This window comes from Eurosta solidaginis, chromosome 2, assembly GCF_040869045.1.
Source record: "Eurosta solidaginis isolate ZX-2024a chromosome 2, ASM4086904v1, whole genome shotgun sequence".
NCBI classification, from domain to species: Eukaryota; Metazoa; Arthropoda; class Insecta; order Diptera; family Tephritidae; genus Eurosta; species Eurosta solidaginis.
The window spans coordinates 85,329,312-85,351,590 of NC_090320.1; the positions used below are offsets into that span (position 1 = coordinate 85,329,312).

General features: G+C 37.9%; 3 protein-coding genes, 1 long non-coding RNA gene and 1 other non-coding gene across 9 annotated transcripts; 4 read left to right on the plus strand and 1 right to left on the minus strand.

Annotated features, from left to right (window-relative positions):
- The first annotated feature begins 267 nt into the window (after positions 1 to 267).
- LOC137242253 (uncharacterized) lies at positions 268 to 5,770 on the plus strand. The gene is made up of 4 exons (XR_010950152.1): positions 268 to 566; positions 846 to 1,035; positions 1,108 to 1,338; positions 5,552 to 5,770. It is a non-coding gene; the product is annotated as an uncharacterized lncRNA (long non-coding RNA).
- A 1,445-nt stretch (positions 5,771 to 7,215) lies between these two features.
- On the minus strand, positions 7,216 to 7,334 carry LOC137242980 (5S ribosomal RNA). The gene has a single exon (XR_010950430.1). It is a non-coding gene; the product is annotated as a 5S ribosomal RNA (ribosomal RNA).
- Positions 7,335 to 8,409: 1,075 nt separating this feature from the next.
- Positions 8,410 to 10,156, plus strand: LOC137242254 (histone H3, embryonic-like). Its single transcript, XM_067769605.1, has 2 exons — positions 8,410 to 8,581; positions 9,697 to 10,156. Exons 1-2 carry the CDS (start codon positions 8,449 to 8,451, stop codon positions 9,786 to 9,788), a joined length of 225 nt encoding a protein of 74 aa, XP_067625706.1. The 5' UTR covers positions 8,410 to 8,448; the 3' UTR covers positions 9,789 to 10,156.
- A 69-nt stretch (positions 10,157 to 10,225) lies between these two features.
- Positions 10,226 to 13,883, plus strand: LOC137241547 (uncharacterized). Its single transcript, XM_067769134.1, has 2 exons — positions 10,226 to 10,429; positions 10,490 to 13,883. The coding sequence occupies exon 2, from the start codon at positions 10,647 to 10,649 to the stop codon at positions 13,881 to 13,883; it is 3,237 nt and encodes a 1,078-aa protein (XP_067625235.1). The 5' UTR covers positions 10,226 to 10,429; positions 10,490 to 10,646.
- A 1,687-nt stretch (positions 13,884 to 15,570) lies between these two features.
- Positions 15,571 to 21,979, plus strand: LOC137242255 (uncharacterized). 5 transcript variants are annotated; one of them, XM_067769607.1, is made up of 7 exons: positions 15,571 to 16,043; positions 16,419 to 16,469; positions 18,036 to 18,155; positions 18,232 to 18,562; positions 18,628 to 18,761; positions 19,911 to 20,296; positions 20,356 to 21,979. In XM_067769607.1, exons 1-4 carry the CDS (start codon positions 15,882 to 15,884, stop codon positions 18,556 to 18,558), a joined length of 660 nt encoding a protein of 219 aa, XP_067625708.1. In that variant the 5' UTR covers positions 15,571 to 15,881; the 3' UTR covers positions 18,559 to 18,562; positions 18,628 to 18,761; positions 19,911 to 20,296; positions 20,356 to 21,979. The 5 variants fall into 5 exon arrangements, with proteins under 5 accessions (XP_067625708.1, XP_067625707.1, XP_067625710.1 ...); XM_067769606.1 differs by having other exon boundaries at positions 18,232 to 18,761; XM_067769609.1 differs by having other exon boundaries at positions 18,232 to 18,761; positions 19,911 to 20,289.
- Positions 21,980 to 22,279: the final 300 nt, after the last annotated feature.

Below are 22,279 nucleotides of genomic sequence, written 5' to 3' on the forward strand. Positions count from 1 at the left end.
TGCTTTGTCGCGACAACAGGTTAACATGTTGGAACAAAACTCAAATTCCTACTGTGCAACTATGCATAGCGAACAGTCATTGAGTTATGCCATTCCGACGGTTGAAAAACCTGTAAATTGCTTCAAAAATCAGATTATTATTGAAGGGTCTGTCAATCCATCTATACGGACTTTCATTATATTTGGAAACAGAACAAGACATGTAATTCAATTTCGTGACAAAAACACTCTCCCCTACAAGACGGTGGTAACTAGTTCACCCACACATTCAAAGCTTTTTTCGCTCTCCACTAACACATCGACGTTTCTTGCTGTCATCGAAATGACAGCGTCATCTTAATACGACAATTTATTAATTATTCCGGGAAACATTTTAAAACGATGAAAAACTATAATTGTGGTAATTAAACTAAAAACTAAAAAAGTGCTTGTGCTACGGGCTTTTAGGTGTGACGTGTGTTAGCTGTTTAGGCACTTCTAAATTAACCTGGCGCATTAACTAGAGGCAGCCAAGTCCTCTTGCCACCAATTGGAATTGGAAGATTCGATTTCCAAAACTAAAAAAGGTAACGTTTTCAAGACAGTGCACACCTAAACAAAGGTGGTATCAAAAGACGCGTGTCGACAACCGTTTTTAGAATCTGAAAGTTGTATAGAATCGACGGGATGGCCTAGAAGGTTTCAGGCGGTCATACTAAATCCCTCCCTGGAAGTGTCCTTATCGCTACAACCAAATCAACATTATTTACTCTCTGCTTTTCATTCATACGAATGTGTATTTTTAAATAATAAAAAAAATGTTATATTATTCTAATATATATCATCTCTGCCGGGGTGCGATTCAGCTCAGGATATGCCAAAACAACAAGAAACCTACAATTAAATGCAGATTCACGTGTCATTTGCCAAGGATTTACCGGTAAACAAGGCACTTTCCACAACCAACATGCTTTGGAATACGGTACAAAATTGGTTGGATGTATTTTCCCAAAAAAGGGTGTAACTACGCATCTTGGTTTGCCAGTATTTGCTTCGGTAATTTATATTGATTTGTATTGATTAAAAATTGCAATAGTAGATAATATAATGTGAATTAAAATTGAATAGGTAGCCGAAGCAAAAAATGCAACTGATCCGCATGCAACTGTTGTTTATGTGCCGCCACCGGGAGCTGCTGCTGCTACCATAGCATTATTACAAGCACGAAAATTCTTTGATTGGTTGCATAATCGAAATTGTGCCCTAACATGATATGGTTCGCGTTAAGCACGCTATGTTAAAGCAAAATAAATCTCGTCTAGTCAGGCCCGATTGTCCAGGATCATCGCACCAGAAAGGGTAAGTAAATTGCCTACCATATTAAATATATAAACAACATGTATGAATTGTTAGTGATAATTTGTCATGCTTTTGTTGATAATCAACTGAAGAAGGTAAATACCAAAGAGTTCGAAGTTCATGTAAATACCAATTGATTTCTTTAAATAGCGTTTGGAGAACAAAACCCTTATGTATGTATGCATACAACTGCATAGAAAGGGAGGGATTAATTAATTATGATCAGTAGATTTATAGGATTTTTATTATTTTCCCTGCGTCGCCGTTGCCATTACATTGCGTTAAGAGAGGACATCAACACCTTACCCACAACCAGTTAAAATTTTAGTAAATTTTGCTCCTTTCATTACTGATTCAAAACGTGGTAAGTTATATATGTAGCATTCCATGGAGAATGGTAAATTTTAACAGACTTTCGCATTGCGGTCATTATTAATATTCAATCCCTAGAAGGTTCAATGTAGTCATATCAATAGGTCCGGAGATGGTCGGGTTAGTACCTCAATGTATTAAATGTGGGAATGTACTGGCCATGGTGAGCCCATAAACTTAGCCCTACGTTTTGAGATTGCTTCGTATTCTTGGAGGATATGGTCCGCCGTCTGCTGATCGATCACAAAATCGGCATGTGTTATTCGATAGTATGCCCACTTTCTGCGTACGGCTGCTCAGTCTATAATGCCCTGTAAGAAAGCTCTTGGGATTCTTCGGTTATCTTTCGATAGGTCTATTATTGCCCTGTAGCGACTTGTGCTATAACTTCCTAACAGTAACTTAGATTGTCTCAAACCTGGCGTATTGCTCCAGTGTTCTTCTCTCTTTTCCCCCCTTCTCCTAATAAATGCCCCTGTGAGCCAACTGACAGGAACGGCTCGGGATCGATGGGTCATGCAGTTCCTGCCTCTCTTTCCGGGTTGTCCGCCTGCTCTTGTTGTAGCAGTGCTTCGCCCCATCCAATAGGTGCGACAGATCACAAATTGTCATCAATGTCCTCTAACGGGAGTCCAAGGAAACAGAAAGTTTCAACAGGGGTGGACCATAATGAGAGGAGTGTTAGAAGCGTTGATTCCACAATACAGCTAAAGAGATGGTTGGTGTCATGTGGGGACACATTATAAGCAGGACATATGTTTTGTATGTCGGGGTTGATTCTGGATAGGTAAGAGTTTAACCTGTTACAGTATCCAGATCGAAGTTGGGCTAGAGTGACTCCCGTTTCCTTAGGGAGAGTGCGTTCCTACTCTGCTAGTTTTTTTCTTTGAGTACAGGATTCACCGGGCAATTCCTGGCATAGAGTTCCGACGCCTGTTTGTGGAGTTCACTCAGGACCTGCTTGTGTTTTTCAGCATCATACGGCTGTGTTCTCAGGTATTTTCTCATAATGTAATGAGGGCGTGAACAAAAAGAAGCCACAAAAGATTTGTAAAAGTTACGAGGACGTCGGGTTTTGGGATCAAGCCCAGAGCAACCTGTCCGATGCAACCATCCCTTGCACGTGACACACTGACAAGAGTATGACCGTCCTAAAAAGATTCTTGCACTGCCACACCGCCATTTTATACAGGGTAAAAGTGTAACGCTTTTGCGTTGGGAGCAGGCAAGAATTTTCACAAGAGAACGAAATACCCCGTAAAGGCGTTGCCTGTTTTTTAGAATAGAACAACAACGCTTGCGTAACACTTTATCCAGAAAAGAAAACGCTATCATAGCTGCGGGTTGCACAAGGCGAGTAATCAGCATTCGAGTTTTTGTCGAGAATGTGACGTAGTGCTCCGTTGTAAGCTCCTTTCATATTGGCGCCGTTATCGTACCCTTGTGCACGACAATCTTCAATCATGTATGGCAAATTAGATCAGCGATTTTCTGAGCAGTTTTTTGGTTACAATTCACGAAAGCCAAAATCTGTTCTGGAATTGTAAATTTGTTGCTTTCGAATTGAAATGGAGTGAGCGCAAAATGAACGTAGTCAACGTGACTAGCATCAAGCATAGCATCAACGATAATAGCAAAATACTTAGCTTTCTGACCTTGATCTAATATAGTTTCCCTCACATGCAACAAATTTGCACAAATTTCTATAAACTCGTTCTGAATGTCTGGGGAAAGATAGCGAACTTGTAAACGTTTGTGCTGCTATTGTGAAATCCTCACTTTCTCCAAAGGATCTCTAAGTATCGGATCATAATGGCTTATGAGATCTTAGATGCCCAAAAAATGTCCATCCTTTCGCTTTTTGAAAAAAATAGTGTCCAAAATTCTATATAAAATTTCTTTCCACTTTTGAATTTCAGTGATTAGCTGTTCATTGATAAGTGTATCAATTGTAGCCTCCTTTCGAATTAGGTTTTGTAAAGATCGCCATTGAATATAACATTTAATGTGATCTTCAGTATTTTCGTGTGATGGCAGTTTAGCGTATAGCTTCTTCCATACCTGGAATTTCGAATATTCGCCAGGACAACAAATTTTAGGTCGATTTAAAGTATTGGTGCTTAACAGACGACATGGTAGGCAATAAAAAGCATTGCTACTGGCACTCCACACCAACCAGTGACGCTCCACTTTCTCTCCATTTGGCAAGATTCTGTTTAACAACGAGGTAGGAAAGCCTCGTCATGACAATCACGTGGAAAAATAACAGGGCACTTTTGATGACCTCGACGAATTATTTCGTTCACTTCTTCAGATCGCAAAAACTCATTATTCACGGTACCGATATCGAAACCGTTTAAATAATCTAGACTTTGATACAGAGTTGGTGGTATTGTTGGAAGGCTTTTTGAAGATGAACCTTCATCAGTGTTACCACGAAAACTTTACGATTTCGGATTCATGTAAACATATATTTTTGTTTGATGTTTTTATTGTCTCCTCACTGTTCGAGGGACCATGTAAAAAATCACTATCAATATTCGTTGCTTTTGAAATTCGGCTTAAAATTTCCACATGGAACAACTAAAGACTCTCCTGAATTAAAAAAAATGTCTTAGTACCTCTAAATCGCGGGCCCTTCGAAAAATACCGGGCCCCCTGAGATATATCGTGCCCTGCGCTTGACAGGCTAAGGCTCCAGCTATTAGGAGTGATAAAGCTGTCAGATCTAGAAGCAGCAAGTGGCTTAAGTCCTAGGAAGCTTCTAGTATTTGTCAAGAGGACGGAGTTTTTTTATAACATAGGTCCTGGTTCTTGATAGGGTTTTCAGCTTGGTCGTTAAAACAAACTTCTGGTAAGACTACGGACGCATTCAGTCTATGTGAGATCCTCATGAACCGGCCACTTCAACCTAACCTATATTTTGTCTTTTGGTTTTTACTTTAGAATCTACCGATTAAGTAAGCGATGTCAGCTAACTAAGCGCCTCCAAATGTAGATCCATAAGGAACATGAGGTCGCCAGAGCCTCGGCTGTTAAAGAAACAGGATTCGCCACGGGTAGGTGACGTTGAAAATTGGGTTGGAGAGGCTATATATTGCGCTGGCAACCCATTGAAAGGATTGCGCTACAAAACCCCTTGAATCAATTTGGTATTTTAGTCGCCTCTTACGACAGGCATAGCTACAACGGGTATACTCTAAGCCCACTAACCCGCTGGAGCCGTCGTGCCTGGTGTTGTTGGGTGAGCGGCCAGGCAAGGCAGCAGGGTACACATGCACCATTCAGGAGGATACCCTCGCTGAGCCCAGAAAATCTGGGAAAATTAGATGTACTGCTCAGATCCAGCAAACGAGTATGTTCTGTATCGGCATATGATAAACTTGCAGACAACCAAACGTTTACTTTCCTGTCCAAAAGGGAATTGGTGCTCGGCACTGCTGCTTAAGAAGAATAGACGTAGTCATATCAATTCGTTCCCGGGTTACTCGGGGAAAGCAGTTTTAGCAGTACTTTGCCCGTTTCAATTTGCACATCCATTCAAAGAACTTCGCATAATGGATTAAACAGTCATCTGCATTTATTCGTTTTTGTTTTTGTAGCACGCCTAATTTACTATCTATTACCCCAACATCTATCAATTATCTCTTGTTATAATCTTCGGGTACCCCCGCTACCGGAAGATGCCTTGACATGGTGGAGGTTCACTTGAATTTATTTTACAGGTGCTGATTCTGGTTATCTGAAATCCCCTTGAGTATCTTGTATTTATTAAGCACTTCCGGTTATATTAAAAACTTATTATCTATCCTTACTGATATTCGTTTCTTTTTCATTCTAGGTAATTCGATTTGACGATGTGGGCATAGCAATATTCCAGCTGTAAGAAGAACGTACATTTGCTCAAACTACAAGAAAACTGCGACAACTGTCCCTCGGCCTTTTTAGTATCACATATAAGGCCCTACCACGCATATTATGGGAAAGGGTCAAGTTCAAAGGCTCAACATCACCTGCAAATCGACTTTGATAGCACGAAATGGGGCTGCGTATATTCCGGTATTTATCTACAACACTCATATCTATGCAAAATGATACTAACAACACCACTCGCGCAGGAAAAATTGAGCACCATCAGTGTGAGCTTCGAAACTCAAAATAGTTTCAGAAAGGGCACGACTACGAATGAGTTTATGTCTTTACATATGTAGTATTCCATATAAATATGCACATATGTAAGGTTTACTAGAAAATTAAGGAAATTATTTGTAAAAACCATTGTATACATAATTTATTCATAATTAAATATTATTTAAACAAAAGGGACGCGTTTCATTCATATAAAAAGCGAAATGACAGAAGGTAACCGGTACGGGTAACCGATAGGCCAGTTACCCGTGTTGTTGTTGTTGCATATGTTTTGGTTAGCGATAACGAAAACATACCTAATGAAGTAACTTAAAAATGTAAATAACATCGAGCGAGAAGGAATGTCGAAAACACAATAGGTAAGAGCGAGAGAGCGAGTCACACGTACACTATTTTGAGAGAGCGCATGCGTTACCTTTTTCACGACAGCAATGTAAAAGTCATTAAGACGATAATTGGTGACCAAGTTATTAGTAACGATTAAGTAATCGATTAGGTAACGGGTACCTGTCTTGTAGGGTCTTAGGTACTATTCAAGACCTTGTCAATAACAACGTAGTGAACGCAATTCATTGCAGCTTGCCTATTCTAGCCTATATCCAACATGATATAGTACAATTATTCCCAAATACCAAGTTTAAATATGCCAGGAAATTTGTGACCAATATTTTTGACCCAAATGACCAACTTGAAATCATAGTAACAGAACATAACCGTGCTCACCGCGCCGCACAGGAAAACGTAAAACAAATTTTGAATGATTACTTTTTTCCAAAACTGGAAAAGCGAGCAAAAGAAGCGGTCGGAAACTGCAAAATCTGTTCAAGATCGAAATATAATAGACGTCATCAAAAGCATATAATAGCAAAAACACCAATCCCAGCAATTTTAGGAGAAATCCTTCACGTTGATATTTTTTCCACAGATTCAAAATATTTTCTAACTTTTTAAAAATATATTTTTATTTGCCTTCAAATATTATAATTTATTAAATTTTAATGAGCTCGAGGCAGTTTAAAAAATTGAAACACAGTTTAAATTTTTATATTTCAATTTTATTTGGTCGATATTTCGATCTCATTCTGAGATCATCCTCAGGAAACAATTGAATATGTTTTACCGACATTTTGTATTTATATGATGAATGCTTATAAGCTTTAAATCAATAATTGATATGGTAAAAAATTATAACTAATATTATTATGCACGTAAATGTATGCGCGCGTATGAAATTTTTCCATTGAATCTATAGAAATATTAAATTGTATTCCAAGTATTTATTCAATTAAATGCAATTTAATAAAAAAAAATATTTATGTACATATATATACATAAAATAAAAGAAAAAGTAGGATATGCCAACAACACGCGGTGTTCCCAAGCGGTCCCCCATCTAAGTACTAACCGCGCCCGACGCTGCTTAATTTCGGTGATCGGACGAGAACCGATGTATTCAGCGTGGTATGGTCGTTGGCAAAATTTGTTTGCCTAAATTGGTATAAGTATGGCTACTTTAATGTGTATACTCGCAGCTGTGAATTTGTCCTTTTTTTTTAAATGATATAAGTCGATTTAAGTAAATTTTGTTATATACTTTATAGTTTAGTGTATTCAGATACTTTTGCTACTTAAATCAGGTTAAGTTTATTTTTTACAAAAATGAACTTATGCCATTTTTGAAAATAAGCCAGCTATTATACACATATTTATATCGCTTGGCTTGTGTCTGGGTATATTCATTTGCATGAGTTTTCATTATGCATACACACGTATGCTACTTAGTTTAAACGAACATTCATACATACTACATATGCATGTACATCTTAATAACATATCTTTCTGTTATGTATTGTATTAGAGAAATTTTGAAATCTTTGTTAAAAAATATTGTGGCCCTGAAAAGGACCGTTTGTTTGAATGTATATTTATTTTGTTTTAATATGTCCGTAAAAATGAATTTAACCGCCGAAACCATACAATGTACGACCCTGCCTCTTCAATGCATATACAACATCCATAGCCGTAACTGTTTTCCTTTTAGCATGTTCAGTATAAGTGACTGCATCACGGATAACATTTTCCAAAAATACTTTTAAAACACCACGAGTTTCTTCATATATTAAACCAGATATACGTTTTACGCCACCACGACGTGCTAAACGTCGAATAGCTGGCTTTGTGATACCTTGGATGTTATCACGTAAAACTTTGCGATGACGTTTGGCGCCACCTTTACCTAATCCTTTTCCACCTTTGCCACGACCAGTCATTTTTTCTATTTAGCACTTTTTTTAGCTTTCACAAGAAGACTTAACTTGATCACTTCACTTCACAACTAATAGCTTGGTTACCGAACGTAGCTGCTATTTATACAAAAATCCAAAACATTGAGTGAGCTACCATTATGTGGCATACATATTTCTATCTCATTTTAACTCGCACAATATTGCAACCCTAAAAAAAATGGACAAATGAAACGTTTTTGTGTATTTTATTATATGTATTTCCACATTTATAAAAATTAGGTTTATTAAGTGAAGTGTTCAGTGATCAGTGTTTATTTTGAATTGTGAAAAATAAAAGTGAGAAATGGCTCGTACAAAGCAAACAGCCCGTAAATCGACTGGTGGTAAAGCGCCACGTAAACAATTGGCCACTAAAGCTGCTCGCAAAAGTGCGCCGGCAACTGGTGGAGTGAAGAAGCCACATCGTTATCGCCCAGGTACAGTCGCTTTGCGTGAAATTCGTCGTTATCAGAAGAGTACCGAACTGTTGATTCGTGAATTGCCATTCCAACGTTTGGTGCGTGAAATTGCTCAAGATTTTAAAACTGATTTACGTTTCCAGAGTTCAGCTGTTATGGCATTACAAGAAGCAAGTAAAGCATATTTAGTTGGTTTGTTCGAAGATACAAATTTGTGTGCCATTCATGCAAAACGTGTCACAATTATGCCAAAAGATATTCAATTGGCTAGACGTATACGTGGTGAACGTGCTTAATTCCATATTTTAATAAATATTATAAACGGTCCTTTTCAGTACCACAAATTTTTTTAAACAAAAAAGATCAAAAATAACTGAAGCAACTATTAATTGTTAAAATAATAAAATGAAAATTCGTATTTTGATAGTAGCAGCTGTAGTTTTACCCTTAATATGGTGTGTATACCTACTCACGAGTATATACACATTTATTTGCTAAACACATACATTAGTATGTATGCACCGTTGTGTGTTTGTACCTTTGGTACGTATGAATACACGCCACAACTTTTTGCGCCTTTGTCGAGATGCTCATACAAACATACATATGTACATATATACATACAATATGTAGTAGCGTGCATGCTGTACTTTTTTAATGTTGCTCAGTTTTTTTTCTTCTGGAAAATGATGTAAGTCAACTTTTTTATGAATATTTTCAAACACTATTTTATTAATTGAAGTAGTTGTTAACGCAGATTTCGTTAAAAAAATAAATTTTCCAAAAGTGTACTTATGCCCTTTTAAATTTTTCTTTCAAAAAGTGTTTTAATAGGTTTTAAAAAAGATAAATACATATATATGACAATATAATTAATCTCTTTGTATATATATTTTGTCGTCCTGAAAAGGACGGTTTTAAATTTGGCGTCTAAGAATATATGTAAATCGGCGATTACATCACTTATGCTTTCTTTTCGGTCTTCTTTGGCAAAAGTACAGCTTGAATATTTGGTAAAACACCACCTTGAGCTATGGTAACTCCAGACAATAGTTTATTCAATTCTTCATCGTTACGAATAGCCAATTGTAAATGACGTGGAATAATTCTAGTTTTTTTATTATCACGTGCAGCATTACCAGCCAATTCAAGAACTTCAGCTGCCAAATATTCCATAACAGCAGCTAAATATACTGGAGCACCGGCACCAACACGTTCAGCATAATTGCGGTAAAACATATTCAATTGTTTCCTGAGGATGATCTCAGAATGAGATCGAAATATCGACCAAATAAAATTGAAATAAAAAAATTTAAACTGTGTTTCAATTTTTTAAACTGCCTCGAGCTCATTAAAATTTAATAAATTATTTTCTAACTTGTTTGGACAAGTTTTCCAAATTTGCGGTTGTGCAAACTATACCATCCAGAGCAATTGTTGACATTAAGCCCCAACTCATACAACTTTTGAACATATTTCCTAACGCTAAGGTTCTTTATTGCGATAATGAGAAGTCTTTAAATTCGAATACCGTCAGATACCTTCTTGCCAACAGTTTCGGTATTGAAGTTGCTAATGCTCCACCTCTCCACAGCACATCTAATGGGCAAGTGGAGCGGTTTCACAGTACATTGATTGTCGCTGAATCAAACCAAGATTTTATATTACCTTAAACATTGTAAACATGACATAATAACTTGACAGTTTAAACTTCATTTTATTTAATTTCATAAGTATGGCATCCTTTTATTATACATATAAATTTTCGTTAAACACGAAATTGAACGAAGCGTTTCTTCATAATATCTAAATCGCTTCCTTCAACTTCATTTTATAGAAAAACCTTCGAGGAAATTAAACGAACAAGTAAGAATCTTGTTACAAAATTTTTAATTTAATCATTTACTTATTATAACTATCTTGTAGATATTAAAACTTGCACAGTAAGACTGAATAAACACTGTCATGTTAAAATATTAGTTGTGTTTCCTTGAAGCGTTAGTTGCAGCGATAACATTTTTTAATATTTGTTCTGAGACAAATCCGCAAACTATAATTACAGCGTGGAATCACATGAATACTCATGAAACGATACGATCTTAGAAGCGACAAAAACGAAATACCATTGGTCGATACGGAAAACAATTCAACGGACTCGGACACCAGCGCTGAGATGGCTTCAGCCAGCGAGGGAGAAACTGATAAAACAATCACACAAACAGATAAGTCAATTTATGAATTTAAAGCACAAATAAGAGAATTGCAGCTCCTATTGGCGGCCGCAGAAAAGGAAAAGTTAGATTTAAGAGAAACAATCGCATTACAAGCGAAATTTTGTACAGAAATTGCAAATAACACAGGTTTCGTCAAAACCCCTTTAGCCAGCATCATCTCTGCCGATGATGTCTCTGTTAACGTCACCTCTGCCGACGTAATCTCTGCCAATGCCTTTTCAGCCCATGTCACATCTGCCGAAATACCCTCTGCAAACGTTAACGTAGTTAATGGTAGCTTTGCCAATGCTGCCGCCGTATCCTCTGCAAACGTCAACGTAGCCAGTGGTAGTTCCAACGCTGCCGCCACTAAAGTAATTTTTGCCGACAGAACTAGCGCAAGAGTTGGCTTTACAAACAATAGCCCCTGCAACATGCTCCCTAATACTGATATCACTCTAGGCCATGGTAACTTGCCTAGTATCTATACTACTGCCGCATATGCTAGTGTACAGCCAGCCTACCTAACCTATGCCGACGTCATGAACACCAGAATCAGTCATTCTGTAAACTCTAATGTAAGCCAAGCGTGTAGTAATATTTATACTAGCACAGCCTTAAATGTGTCAAGTATTAATGGATTGTATTCCCCATTTGCCATAAGTCAAGCGCCACCAGCACAGTCAAGTGTGCAGCCAAACCAATTGCCACCGTCAATTTCTATACAACAGCCGTATGTACGCAAATTACACGACCTGCCTGAATTCAACGGATCGCCGGAAGAATGGCCAATGTTTTTTGCAGCATTCAAGGAAACTACCTCAATGTATATGTACACAGATTTGGAAAATTTATTCCGTTTGCAAAAGGCTTTAAAAGGGCCAGCCAGACAGCGAGTAGAATGCCTACTAATTCACCCATCTAGTGTAGGTGCTGTAATATCTACGCTTGAATTCCATTTTGGACGTCCACAGCTACTAATACGTAGCCAAATAGCTAAAGCGCGAGCGTTTCCAACCATAGCCGAAGGAAATATGTCCGAAATTGTAACCTTCAGTACAATGGTGAGCAACCTAACTGCTTTCTTGGAAAATGCAGGAGCAGCATCTCATCTTTCGAATCCGACGTTGTTAGACGAATTACTAAGTAAATTGCCGATGAATAAACGTGAAGAATGGGCCAGGTATACTTTCTCCACGAAATTGTGTTTCCCAAGTGTTCGCCATTTTAGTAATTGGTTACAAGAAGTCGCTATATTTATTTCAATTGCTACAGACGTTGTGCCGGTAGAGACTTCCAAAACAAATGAACAGTTGATTTCGAAGGCAACCAAGACATTGAAACCAGTGCTAGTGATGACAGAAAGTAAATGTTTATATTGCAAAGGTAACCACAATTTAAGCCAGTGTGAAAAGTTCAAAAATATGGACTGCAGCGATAGATGGTCATTTGTGAAAGCAAATCACTTATGTTTCAGTTGTCTACGACCTGGTCACAGCACTATCAATTGTAATACACGTCGCGAGTGCGGACTTGAATTTTGCCGTAGATATCATAACCGGCTATTGCACGAACGAAGTAGCAAAAATTTCAATGGCAATTTAAAGTCGACGTCGACTGCGGACAATGCAGATGTGGAAAAGCAGGCAGCTGACACAGCAAATGTCGTCACTATATTCGCGAAGGAATTTAGTAAGCAAACGCTATTTAAATTTCTGCCTGTAGAAATAAAAGGACCAAAGGGTAGTTGTAAGGTTATTGCATTTGTCGATGATGGTTCTAAAATATCCTTGATCGAAGAGCAGGTAGCTAAAACTATTGGCTTGAATGGTCCAGTTGATAAATTATCATTAAAATGGATAGGAGGTAAGACCACAAGCGAACTATCACAACGATTAGACGTCGAAATTTCTGGCTTGAATCAGAATACAACATTTCAGATGAGAAATGTACGCACAACAAGAAAGTTAGAGCTACCAGCACAAACGTTGAATGTTGACAGTTTTAAATTAAAGTACGATAAAATTCGAAACTTGCCAGTGGATGATTATGTTAATGCTGTGCCACAAATTCTCATCGGTATGCCGCACACAAATTTGGTTCGTCCAATAGAAGTTATAAACATAGACGATTGTTTTTCTGTCCACAGGTCAAAGTTGGGATATATGCTCTTCGGATCCAACGAAGATAGTGTAGAAGGAGTTGTTTGTCGTATAGACTGCGAATTAGACGCAATCAACGATATTCAGCAGCAAATGAAAGAATATTTTACGCTGGAGAATTTTGGTATGAAGCCCCTACAGCCGGTTATGTCTGAAGCAGACAAACGAGCTGAAGCAATTTTATTGGAGACAACCAAGCAAATCGGTTGCCGTTATGAAACCGGTTTATTGTGGCTAAATAATGAGGTAGAATTTTGTGAAAGCTATAGTATGGCACTGCGTCGTCTGGAATCATTGGAGACAAAATTTGAAAAAAACCGTGAATTTGGGACTTGGTACATTGATAAGATCAATGAGTATTTAAGTAAATCATATGCTAGGAAACTATCACGGGCGGAAGCAATGGAGGTTAAACCTCACACATGGTACCTACCCCATTTTGCGGTATGTAATCAAAATAAAGAAAATAAACTACGTTTAGTATTCGATGCCACAGCGTCAGTAAATGGTGTTTCTTTCAACTCAAGGCTAATGAAAGGTCCAGATGCTTATCAGCCAAAGCCTTTATTGAGTATACTATTTAAATTTCGACAGGGTGTCATTGGCGTATGTGCAGACATACGAGAAATGTTTAACAGAGTTCTGATACGCCAAGAAGACCAGGATGCACAACGCTTTTTGTGGCGGGGTGGAAATTCGTCAAAGGAACCAGATGTATATATTATGAACGCGATGATATTTGGATCAGCCTGTTCACCATGTTCTGCACAATACGTGAAGAATACAAATGCGATGAAGTTTCGAGACCTTCATCCAAGAGCTACTAGTGCTATTATTGACCGCCACTATGTGGACGACTACGTAGACAGTTTCGAAACAGGAGATGGGGGAGAACGTATATCCGGAGGAGATGCGCATTTTAGTAAACAGAAAACCAATCCCTAAAAACAGTCCGTTATTTAAGCTGACTCCGATAATTGACGACGAGGGAATATTGCGGCTATCAGGACGTATCGATTATGCTGATAGTGTCCCATTAGAAACAAAAAGGCCGATAATTTTACCGCATAAGCATCGATTATCCGGTCTCATTGCTAGACATTATCACGAAAAATACAAACATCAAAATAATGAGGCAATCATTTGCGCTATAAGAAGGAAGTTCTGGATAACTAATTTACGTAGTTTGGTTCGTGCAGCTAAAAGAGATTGTCAAATATGTAAAAACAGAATTGTGGAACCAAAGCCACCACTTATGGGACAGCTTCCAAGAGATCGCCTTACTCCGTACATTCGGGCTTTCAGCTATACTGGTGTAGATTTCTTCGGTCCATATAACGTAGCAGTTGGTCGCAGACAAGAAAAAAGATGGGGATGTTTATTTACATGTTTGACTGTACGAGCAATTCATTTAGAATTGGCAAAGGATCTGTCGTCTGATGCATTAATACTGTGCTTACGCAACTTCATAAACCGACGAGGAGTCCCGTTGAGAATGCGCAGTGACAGGGGTACGAATTTCGTTGGTGTGAGTAAAGAAGATTGGGTATTGGTAGAGAGGAAGTTGGTCGATGAAGGTGTAAAGTATGGGGTAGAATGGTTGTTTAACCCACCTGGTAATCCTTCAGCTGGAGGTGCATGGGAGCGAATGGTGGGCTGTGTCAAGCGAGTCCTTTCCTTTACGTTGAAGACAAAGGTGCCCCAAGTGGAGACGTTACAAAGTCTTTTAATTGAAGCTGAGAACTTGGTGAACTCTCGTCCACTAACTTATTTGCCATTAGACGAGGAAGATGCTGAACCTCTATCACCAAATCATTTCATATTAGGCTGCCCGAATGATGTTCAAACACCGTCCGTAGATGAGGGTGCTTGTTTGCGTAAGCAATGGCAAATCCTCCAACAAATGAAGCAGACCTTTTGGAAGAGATGGGTCCTAGAATACCTTCCTACATTAACGCGTCGAAGCAAATGGTGTCAACGAGTAGATCCATTGAAAGTTGGTGATGTTGTGCTTATATGCGATGAAAACGAGAGACGTGGTGAATGGAAGCGAGGCATCGTAGTGGAAGTTTTTACGGCATCTGATGGTCAAGTCAGATCAGCAATTGTCAAGACAGCTACAGGAAATTTAAGGAGACCTGCTTCTAAGTTGGCGGCATTAGACGTAGTTCGTGAATCTTCGGGCATCCAATCGATTCACGGGGGCCGGGATGTCGCTGAATCAAACCAAGATTTTATATTACCTTAAACATTGTAAACATGACATAATAACTTGACAGTTTAAACTTCATTTTATTTAATTTCATAAGTATGGCATCCTTTTATTATACATATAAATTTTCGTTAAACACGAAATTGAACGAAGCGTTTCTTCATAATATCTAAATCGCTTCCTTCAACTTCATTTTATAGAAAAACCTTCGAGGAAATTAAACGAACAAGTAAGAATCTTGTTACAAAATTTTTAATTTAATCATTTACTTATTATAACTATCTTGTAGATATTAAAACTTGCACAGTAAGACTGAATAAACACTGTCATGTTAAAATATTAGTTGTGTTTCCTTGAAGCGTTAGTTGCAGCGATAACATTGATAGAGATTGCCAGATGCATGAAATTGGAAAGGGCTATTGACGACACACAGGATTTAATTTTATTGTCGACCATCGAATACAATAAAACAATTCATTCGGTAACTAACAAAAGGCCAATAGACATATTTTAACCTACGGCCGACGACACAAATATAAGCAAGGAAGTATCGGCACGTTTAAGACACGCACAGCAAATAGATCTAGAAACCCACAAGAAGGGTAGGGTAGAACGCTCATTTAAAGCGGGCGACAAAGTTATGGTAAAGAGAAATACCAGACCCCCCTTTACGAAGAACAGACAATAGAAAAAGATTTGGTACACCAACTGGGAACTGGAATGCTACAGGTATGCCAGCAGCACCTGGCGGTACCGCACCTTTAACACAACAGCCAACAGTTCCAACATTTTTTAATCCATCTGCAACACCGGTGCAGGCACCAGTTACAGCAGCCAAACCACCACTTTCAGGCGTTGCTATGCCCGGACATATCTCAAATGAAACATTTTCCACACAGCCACCACGACCGGCTAGTAATGCCAGTTCGCAGGGTGGTGGTGGTGGTTTGTATTCACGTTCCAACTATTTGCTTGACCCATCTCTTGCTTCTGCTGGGCCCATGGGTAGTTATGGTGCAGGTGGCGGTTATCAACCAATGGCGCCAGCGCCAATGGCCGCTACAACTACAGTGCCCACTTTTAATGCAACTCCATTTAATGCACGGTTTGTGCCAACAGCAACGCAGTCAAATCCCATGCAACCTGCTGTGCCCATTGGTTTAGCTGGCAGCAATAACTACACTGATGGTATGCCGGCAGATTCTGGTAATCAACAACAAGCGTTGTCTCCACCACCGCCACCAGGGCAGAACTTGCAGCGCAACCCAACACCGCCTCCAGGCTGGAATGATCCACCAGCATTGAAGTCATCACGTGCCGTAAGTTGAGAAATATGTAGTTTGTAATACATATAAAAATATGAAAGAAAATTTTGCAGTTAATAAATAAATAAATGTACGCGATAACCTCCGATGAGATTTTAGGCTAAGCTTATCTTCCAATTTGCGTCGTTCTCCTTTAAATTTTTCCTGCAAATTGGCGGGACGGGGCCTACCGAACGGCATAACAAGTCAGAGAAGTTTTCACTAAGATTCTTTTCATGGCAGAAATACATTCGTAGTGCTTGCCAAATCACTGCCGAGAGGCGACCCCGCTTAGAAAGACTTTCTTCTAATGGAATAAACTTGTTTCTAAAGTGTTTATGTTTCCCGGGGCGTGAACCCATGATCTTCGATGTGGTAGGCGAAGAACGCTACCCCCACACCACGACGGCCGCCGGGCAATCTAATATCTATCTGAAATTTTTTTTGAATATTATTTTAATATTCGATAAACCACGAAATATACTGTAAACGGATTTTTTTCATTTAAAATCCATTGAATATCAAAGCAGGTATAACTAACAGCTGAAATCAGCATATCAGTCTCATCTCATGTCTACAAATTTGATAGATGATTTCGGTTTTCTAAATCTAAGCTAAGGTAAAAAAAACCACCAAATGAATATAGCTCACAGATAGAGATAATTAACTCATATGTACATTGAGCAAATAATATGACACTGTATTTCGGCAACTTATTTTTTATAATTGTGATCTGTCCAGGACCTGCTCACTAATTAGTGACCTATTTTTTGAGATGTATGAAGTTTACTAAATAGCAAATTGTCTCAAAATTCATTCTCACCTCAAGGTGCCTCTAATAGTGATTAGAGACAGCTTACTTACTCAGATGTAAATTAACAGATATTCTTGGTATCTGGGGTATAATATAATTTTGCCAAACTGCTGTGCTGGGAAAATAAATACAAATACAATAACCGTATGTACTAGTTTTTGTATGTCAAGACGTAGGGCTAAGTTTATGGGCTCACCATGGTCAGAGCATTCCCACATTAAATCACTCAAGCCAAGTGAACTGCTAAAGTTCATCAAGGAAGTCGGCTTAGATGAGGTGCTGTGAAGAAGATGAGGGCACAAAAGACCAATGGTCGCTGTGCAATCCTCAATTAAATTATCTATCTATCAGTAATATCAAAGTCAGATCATAAAAGTTTCCGAACTTTACACATATCTTTATCAAAATTTTATTCATTTTACGCTGGCAGAAAATTATTAATCACGAAAGGGATGATCCAAGTTTGCTCTTGATGGCACCGCCACAATTCACCTTTGAGTTTTTTAACTCAAAAAGAGGTTATACGAGTGAATTCTCTTCACAAAATTGCTGGCAGGTATCGAATGCATGCATATATGTTCCCCGTTTTTTTACTTGCAATGAGTTAGCGTTTTGCCTGCTGACATAAATTAAGCGTTTAATTTTCCCTATAACTAGGAACTAAAAGTTTTTATCTTGATTTTTAATATATGTAACTATACCAGCATGCCACGTATGCATTTCATCTGCCAAATTAAAAAAAATAAAAGACTCACCTTCTTAACAAGCAGCCCAAAAAGCCGGATCCTGCACCCGCTTCCGCACCCATAACTCATCCCCTCTTTGGCGTTGATCCAAATCAAAATCAAAATCAAAATGGTTATACTGATCAATATGGACAATATCAGGTAAAATGCAACTAACGACAAGTATATAAGAGAATTTTTAGGTAACCTTTTCGGTGTTATTTTATTGCTTTTTCAGCCACCACCACCTACCGCCAACAGTAATATGTCAATCCAAACGCAAACTACAGCACCGGGCAATTACTATAATCCAACATTGCAGCAAAATAACATCGTCACAACACAGCAATTTCCACAACAAATGAACTTCCAAACTTCAGCTATATCACAGCAGTCGCAGCAACAACAGTCATGGAATACGCAACTACCAAATGTTGGTTACACAGAACAGCCTGCACCAGTGCAAATACAACAAGAGCCACCTAAAGAGAAGCCACCACTACCAGATTTATCTACAAACTGTGCTGGAAGAGTTAAAGAGTCAATGTTTGACTGTTACCGCTGATCCGGTATGTATTGCCAATTATTCTGAATTGTTGCTGTTGTTGTAGCAGTGCTTCGCCCCATCCAATAGGTGCGACCGATCACAAATTGTCATCAATATCCTCTAACGGGAGTCCAAGGAAACTTGCAGTTGATGGTTGGTGTCATGTGTGGACACATTGCAAGCGGGCATACATTTTGTATGTCGGGTTTGATTCTGGATAGGTAAGTGTTTAACCTGTTACAGTATCCAGATCGAAGTTGAGCTAGAGTGACTCGCTTTTCCCTGGGGGGTATACGGTCCTCTTCCGCAAGTTTTGGGTACTGTTCTTTGAGTACTGGATTCACCGGGCAATTCCTAGCATAAAGGTCTGACGCCTGTTTGTGGAGTTCACTGAGGAACTGCTTGTGTTTTTTTGCTTCATACGGCTGAGTTCTCAGGTGCCGTATTTCCTCATAATGCTTACGGAGATGACTCTTTAGCCCCTAAGCGGTGTTGGATCATCAATAAAATGTCTGTTGGGATGCCCAGGTTTCAGGGTATTCTACAGAAACTGTTCGGTTAGCATTTCATTTCTTTCCCTTATTGGGAGTTTTCTCGGTTCATTGTGCAGGTGTGTTCCGAGGACATAAGAAGGCAGCCCGTAGCGGTTTTGGGGGCAGCATTTTGGCAGGCCTGTATTTTCTTCCAGTGAGTGACCTTTAGGCTTGGAGACCATATCGGAGACGCGTACCATGCAAACGTCTATTTATATTTACCCCAAGTACTGCCGATTTATCGAATTATATTAAATATTTATTACAGCTTTGGATTTTCCTTACAATTGCTAGTGCATGCTCTCCAAAATGTAGATCCTGGTCGAAAGTCACACCAAAGATTTTAGGGTGTAAGACAGTCGGTAGGGTAATGTCATATGGTCGACATTTGGCGCGGCCATGTTTTAAATAAGGTCACCGATGATTTGGTTGGTGACAATATCAGGTTTCGCGAGGCGACAAAACTCGTCTTTGGGGAGATAGCTGTTTATTTTATTACAAAGCTCATCGATGTAGGAAACAATAGCATAGGCGTAGAAGCAATAGTGACTCCTGGTGGAAAAGGTAGCTATTGATATCTAGAAGTTAAACAGAAGTTTGAATATGAGGTTTTTTTTAAGTTATTGCAAGAAAAGCGTTGAGGATTTGTAATATCTTACCAGGTACCTTCGTACATGTTTCTAAGAATGAAAAATAAAACGTATTCAAACTCAATTTTCACCAGGACAAAGCCGCTGAGACTTCGCTATACTTTAACATACAATACTTTACCCCATTTTAGCACAACTATCATTTCTTGATTTTATTAAATTTTATAAAATTTTTCTTCCTCTACAGTTCAATTTACGTATTAGATGGTAAAGATGGCTTTCGCATTTTCTCCATCAATAACTGTGACAAGGTGGAAGAAATCTATGCGCGTAAATCGCAACATATTATCTTGGTCGAGCGTTTCTTCAATAGCTCTCTAGAGGTGATGGTGACAGCAGAGAAACCCAACTGTTTACAAATGTTCCACTAAAAAAAGAATCAAAATATCTGCCATTGCGTCTACGGCTCAAATACCCACAGTATATGGATGAATCGAACGCACCTAATTATCTGCCTAACGGATAGTATACATATTCATCAAATCGAAAATACTGCACCAAACGAACTGGGTCTGAATACTGAAACAGTACACATATTCAAAATCGATGAGGAGGCTGTGATGATGGTATAGGGTGAGTTGTTGAATAACATACGAAAACCACTTTAACCCATCTATATATTTGCATTACAGCTAAAGCTTTACAAACAGCAAAAATTGCTGGCGCCAAGCAATTGGAAAAGGCAGTGAAGCATTCATCGCACTGTACGGATGGTGTAAAGTTAGAAACTGCTGTTGTAACAGCTGCCACCGACACAACGGTCATCTCTACTTCGCCGAGTAACGGCTCGTCCGACTACCTATCGAAGACAGTATAATCATATCTTTTGCCAACACAGGTTAGCGATGTGCTTGCACAGGAAAAGATTTCAATTGGAAAACAAAAACCAATTAAGAGAGTTTATTTATTATTAAAGTAATTACTTTTCTTTATATCAACAGTATTAATTTAAGTTGCAATATCACGTACATATATAATAAGGGATGTGATACGATTGCTGTCGGAATTAGACTTGAAACCAATCAATACTCCTGTTAAGGGTTGTAGAATTGTTGCTTGAATGATTAGATTTAGAACAATAATAAGTCTGACTCAATTACTAGTCGTACATTTTTAAGTTCATCAATTACGACAGCAATCGGATTCCACGACATCTTTGAATATTCTTGATCTGAAAAAAAATAGTAAATCTAATCTGAATTTCTAATTAGCTTTAAGTTGTAGATTTAAATTGATTCAAATAATTGGAGTTTTTTCTAAAGCTTAAAATTATTTACTGTTCGCTTGGAAAAGATTTCAATTGGAAAACGAAAACGAATCAAGCGAGTTTATTTATTATTAAAATACTTACTTTTCTTTATATGAACTGTATTAATTTAAGTTAAAATTTCATGTTCATATATAATAAGGGATGTCGTGATACGATTGCTGTTGGAATTAGATTTGAAACCAATCAATACTTCTGCTAAGGGTTGCAGAATTATTGCTGGAATGATTAGATTTAGAACAATAATAAGTCTGACTCAATTACTAGTCCTACATTTTTAAATTCATATTTTACTTTACTTTATTACTTTCAAATTCAATTACGACAGCAATCGGATTCCACGACACCTTTGAATATGCTTGATCTGAAAAAAAAGAGTAAATCTAATCTGAATTTCTAATTAGCTTTAAGTTGTAGATTTAAATTGATTCAAATAATTGGAGTTTTTTCTAAAGCTTAAAATTATTTTCTGTTCGCTTGGAAAAGATTTCAATTGGAAAACGAAAACCAATCAAGCGAGTTTATTTATTATTAAAATACTTACTTTTCTTTATATGAACTTATTAATTTAAGTTACAATTTCATGTGCATATATAATAAGGGATGTCGTGATATGATTGCTGTCGGAATTAGATTTGAAACCAATCAATACTGCTCCTAAGGGTTACAATAATAAGTCTGACTCAATTAATAGTCGTACATTTTTAAGTTCTTCAATTACGACAGCAATCGGATCCACAACACCTTTGAATATTCTTGATCTGAATTTCTACTAAGCTTTAAGTTGTAGATTATTCAAATAATTGGAGTTTTTTCTAAGGCTTAATATTATTTTTTTGCTCGCTTAGAAGAGATTGGAAAACAAAAACCAATTAAGCGAGTTTATTTATTATTAAAGTTCTTCTGTTTTATATGAACTGGATCAATATAAGTTCCAATTTCATGTACATATATAATAATATTGAAAATAATAAATATTGAAAATTCAATTTTTTTGGTTCATATTTTATTCATATGGCTGCTCCAGGTAAAGTAAATCTGCAGGTAAAATTCACGTTATATGGCGGTTATAAAAATGGTAAAACCGCAGTAAAATTTATTGTCAAATGGCTCGAAAATGTAGAGTGGAATGACGGAAAAATGACCGCCATTTGACGAGCATTGTGACGTGTGTGAGCAGCACAGTGCTATGCTCACATCCTATAAGTGGGAGCGGAATGCACGATCACATTAATAGGAACGAAACGGAAAATTTGGTCACAAAAGTTCATCACGCCCATGCAAACGTG

What these genes read in the sequence shown, in the direction of transcription:
- LOC137242254 (XM_067769605.1), top strand. Translation starts at nt 8,449, where the DNA reads ATGGCTCGTACAAAGCAAACAGCCCGTAAATCGACTGGTGGTAAAGCG. An exon ending in GCCACATCGTTATCGCCCAG is followed by an intron (nt 8,582 to 9,696) that starts GTACAGTCGCTT and finishes TATCACGTGCAG; the next exon opens with CATTACCAGCCAATTCAAGA.
- LOC137241547 (XM_067769134.1), top strand. Translation starts at nt 10,647, where the DNA reads ATGAAACGATACGATCTTAGAAGCGACAAAAACGAAATACCATTGGTC.
- LOC137242255 (XM_067769606.1), top strand. Translation starts at nt 15,882, where the DNA reads ATGCCAGCAGCACCTGGCGGTACCGCACCTTTAACACAACAGCCAACA. An exon ending in TCTCAAATGAAACATTTTCC is followed by an intron (nt 16,044 to 16,418) that starts ACACAGCCACCA and finishes CAGCGCAACCCA; the next exon opens with ACACCGCCTCCAGGCTGGAA. An exon ending in ATCAATATGGACAATATCAG is followed by an intron (nt 18,156 to 18,231) that starts GTAAAATGCAAC and finishes TTGCTTTTTCAG; the next exon opens with CCACCACCACCTACCGCCAA.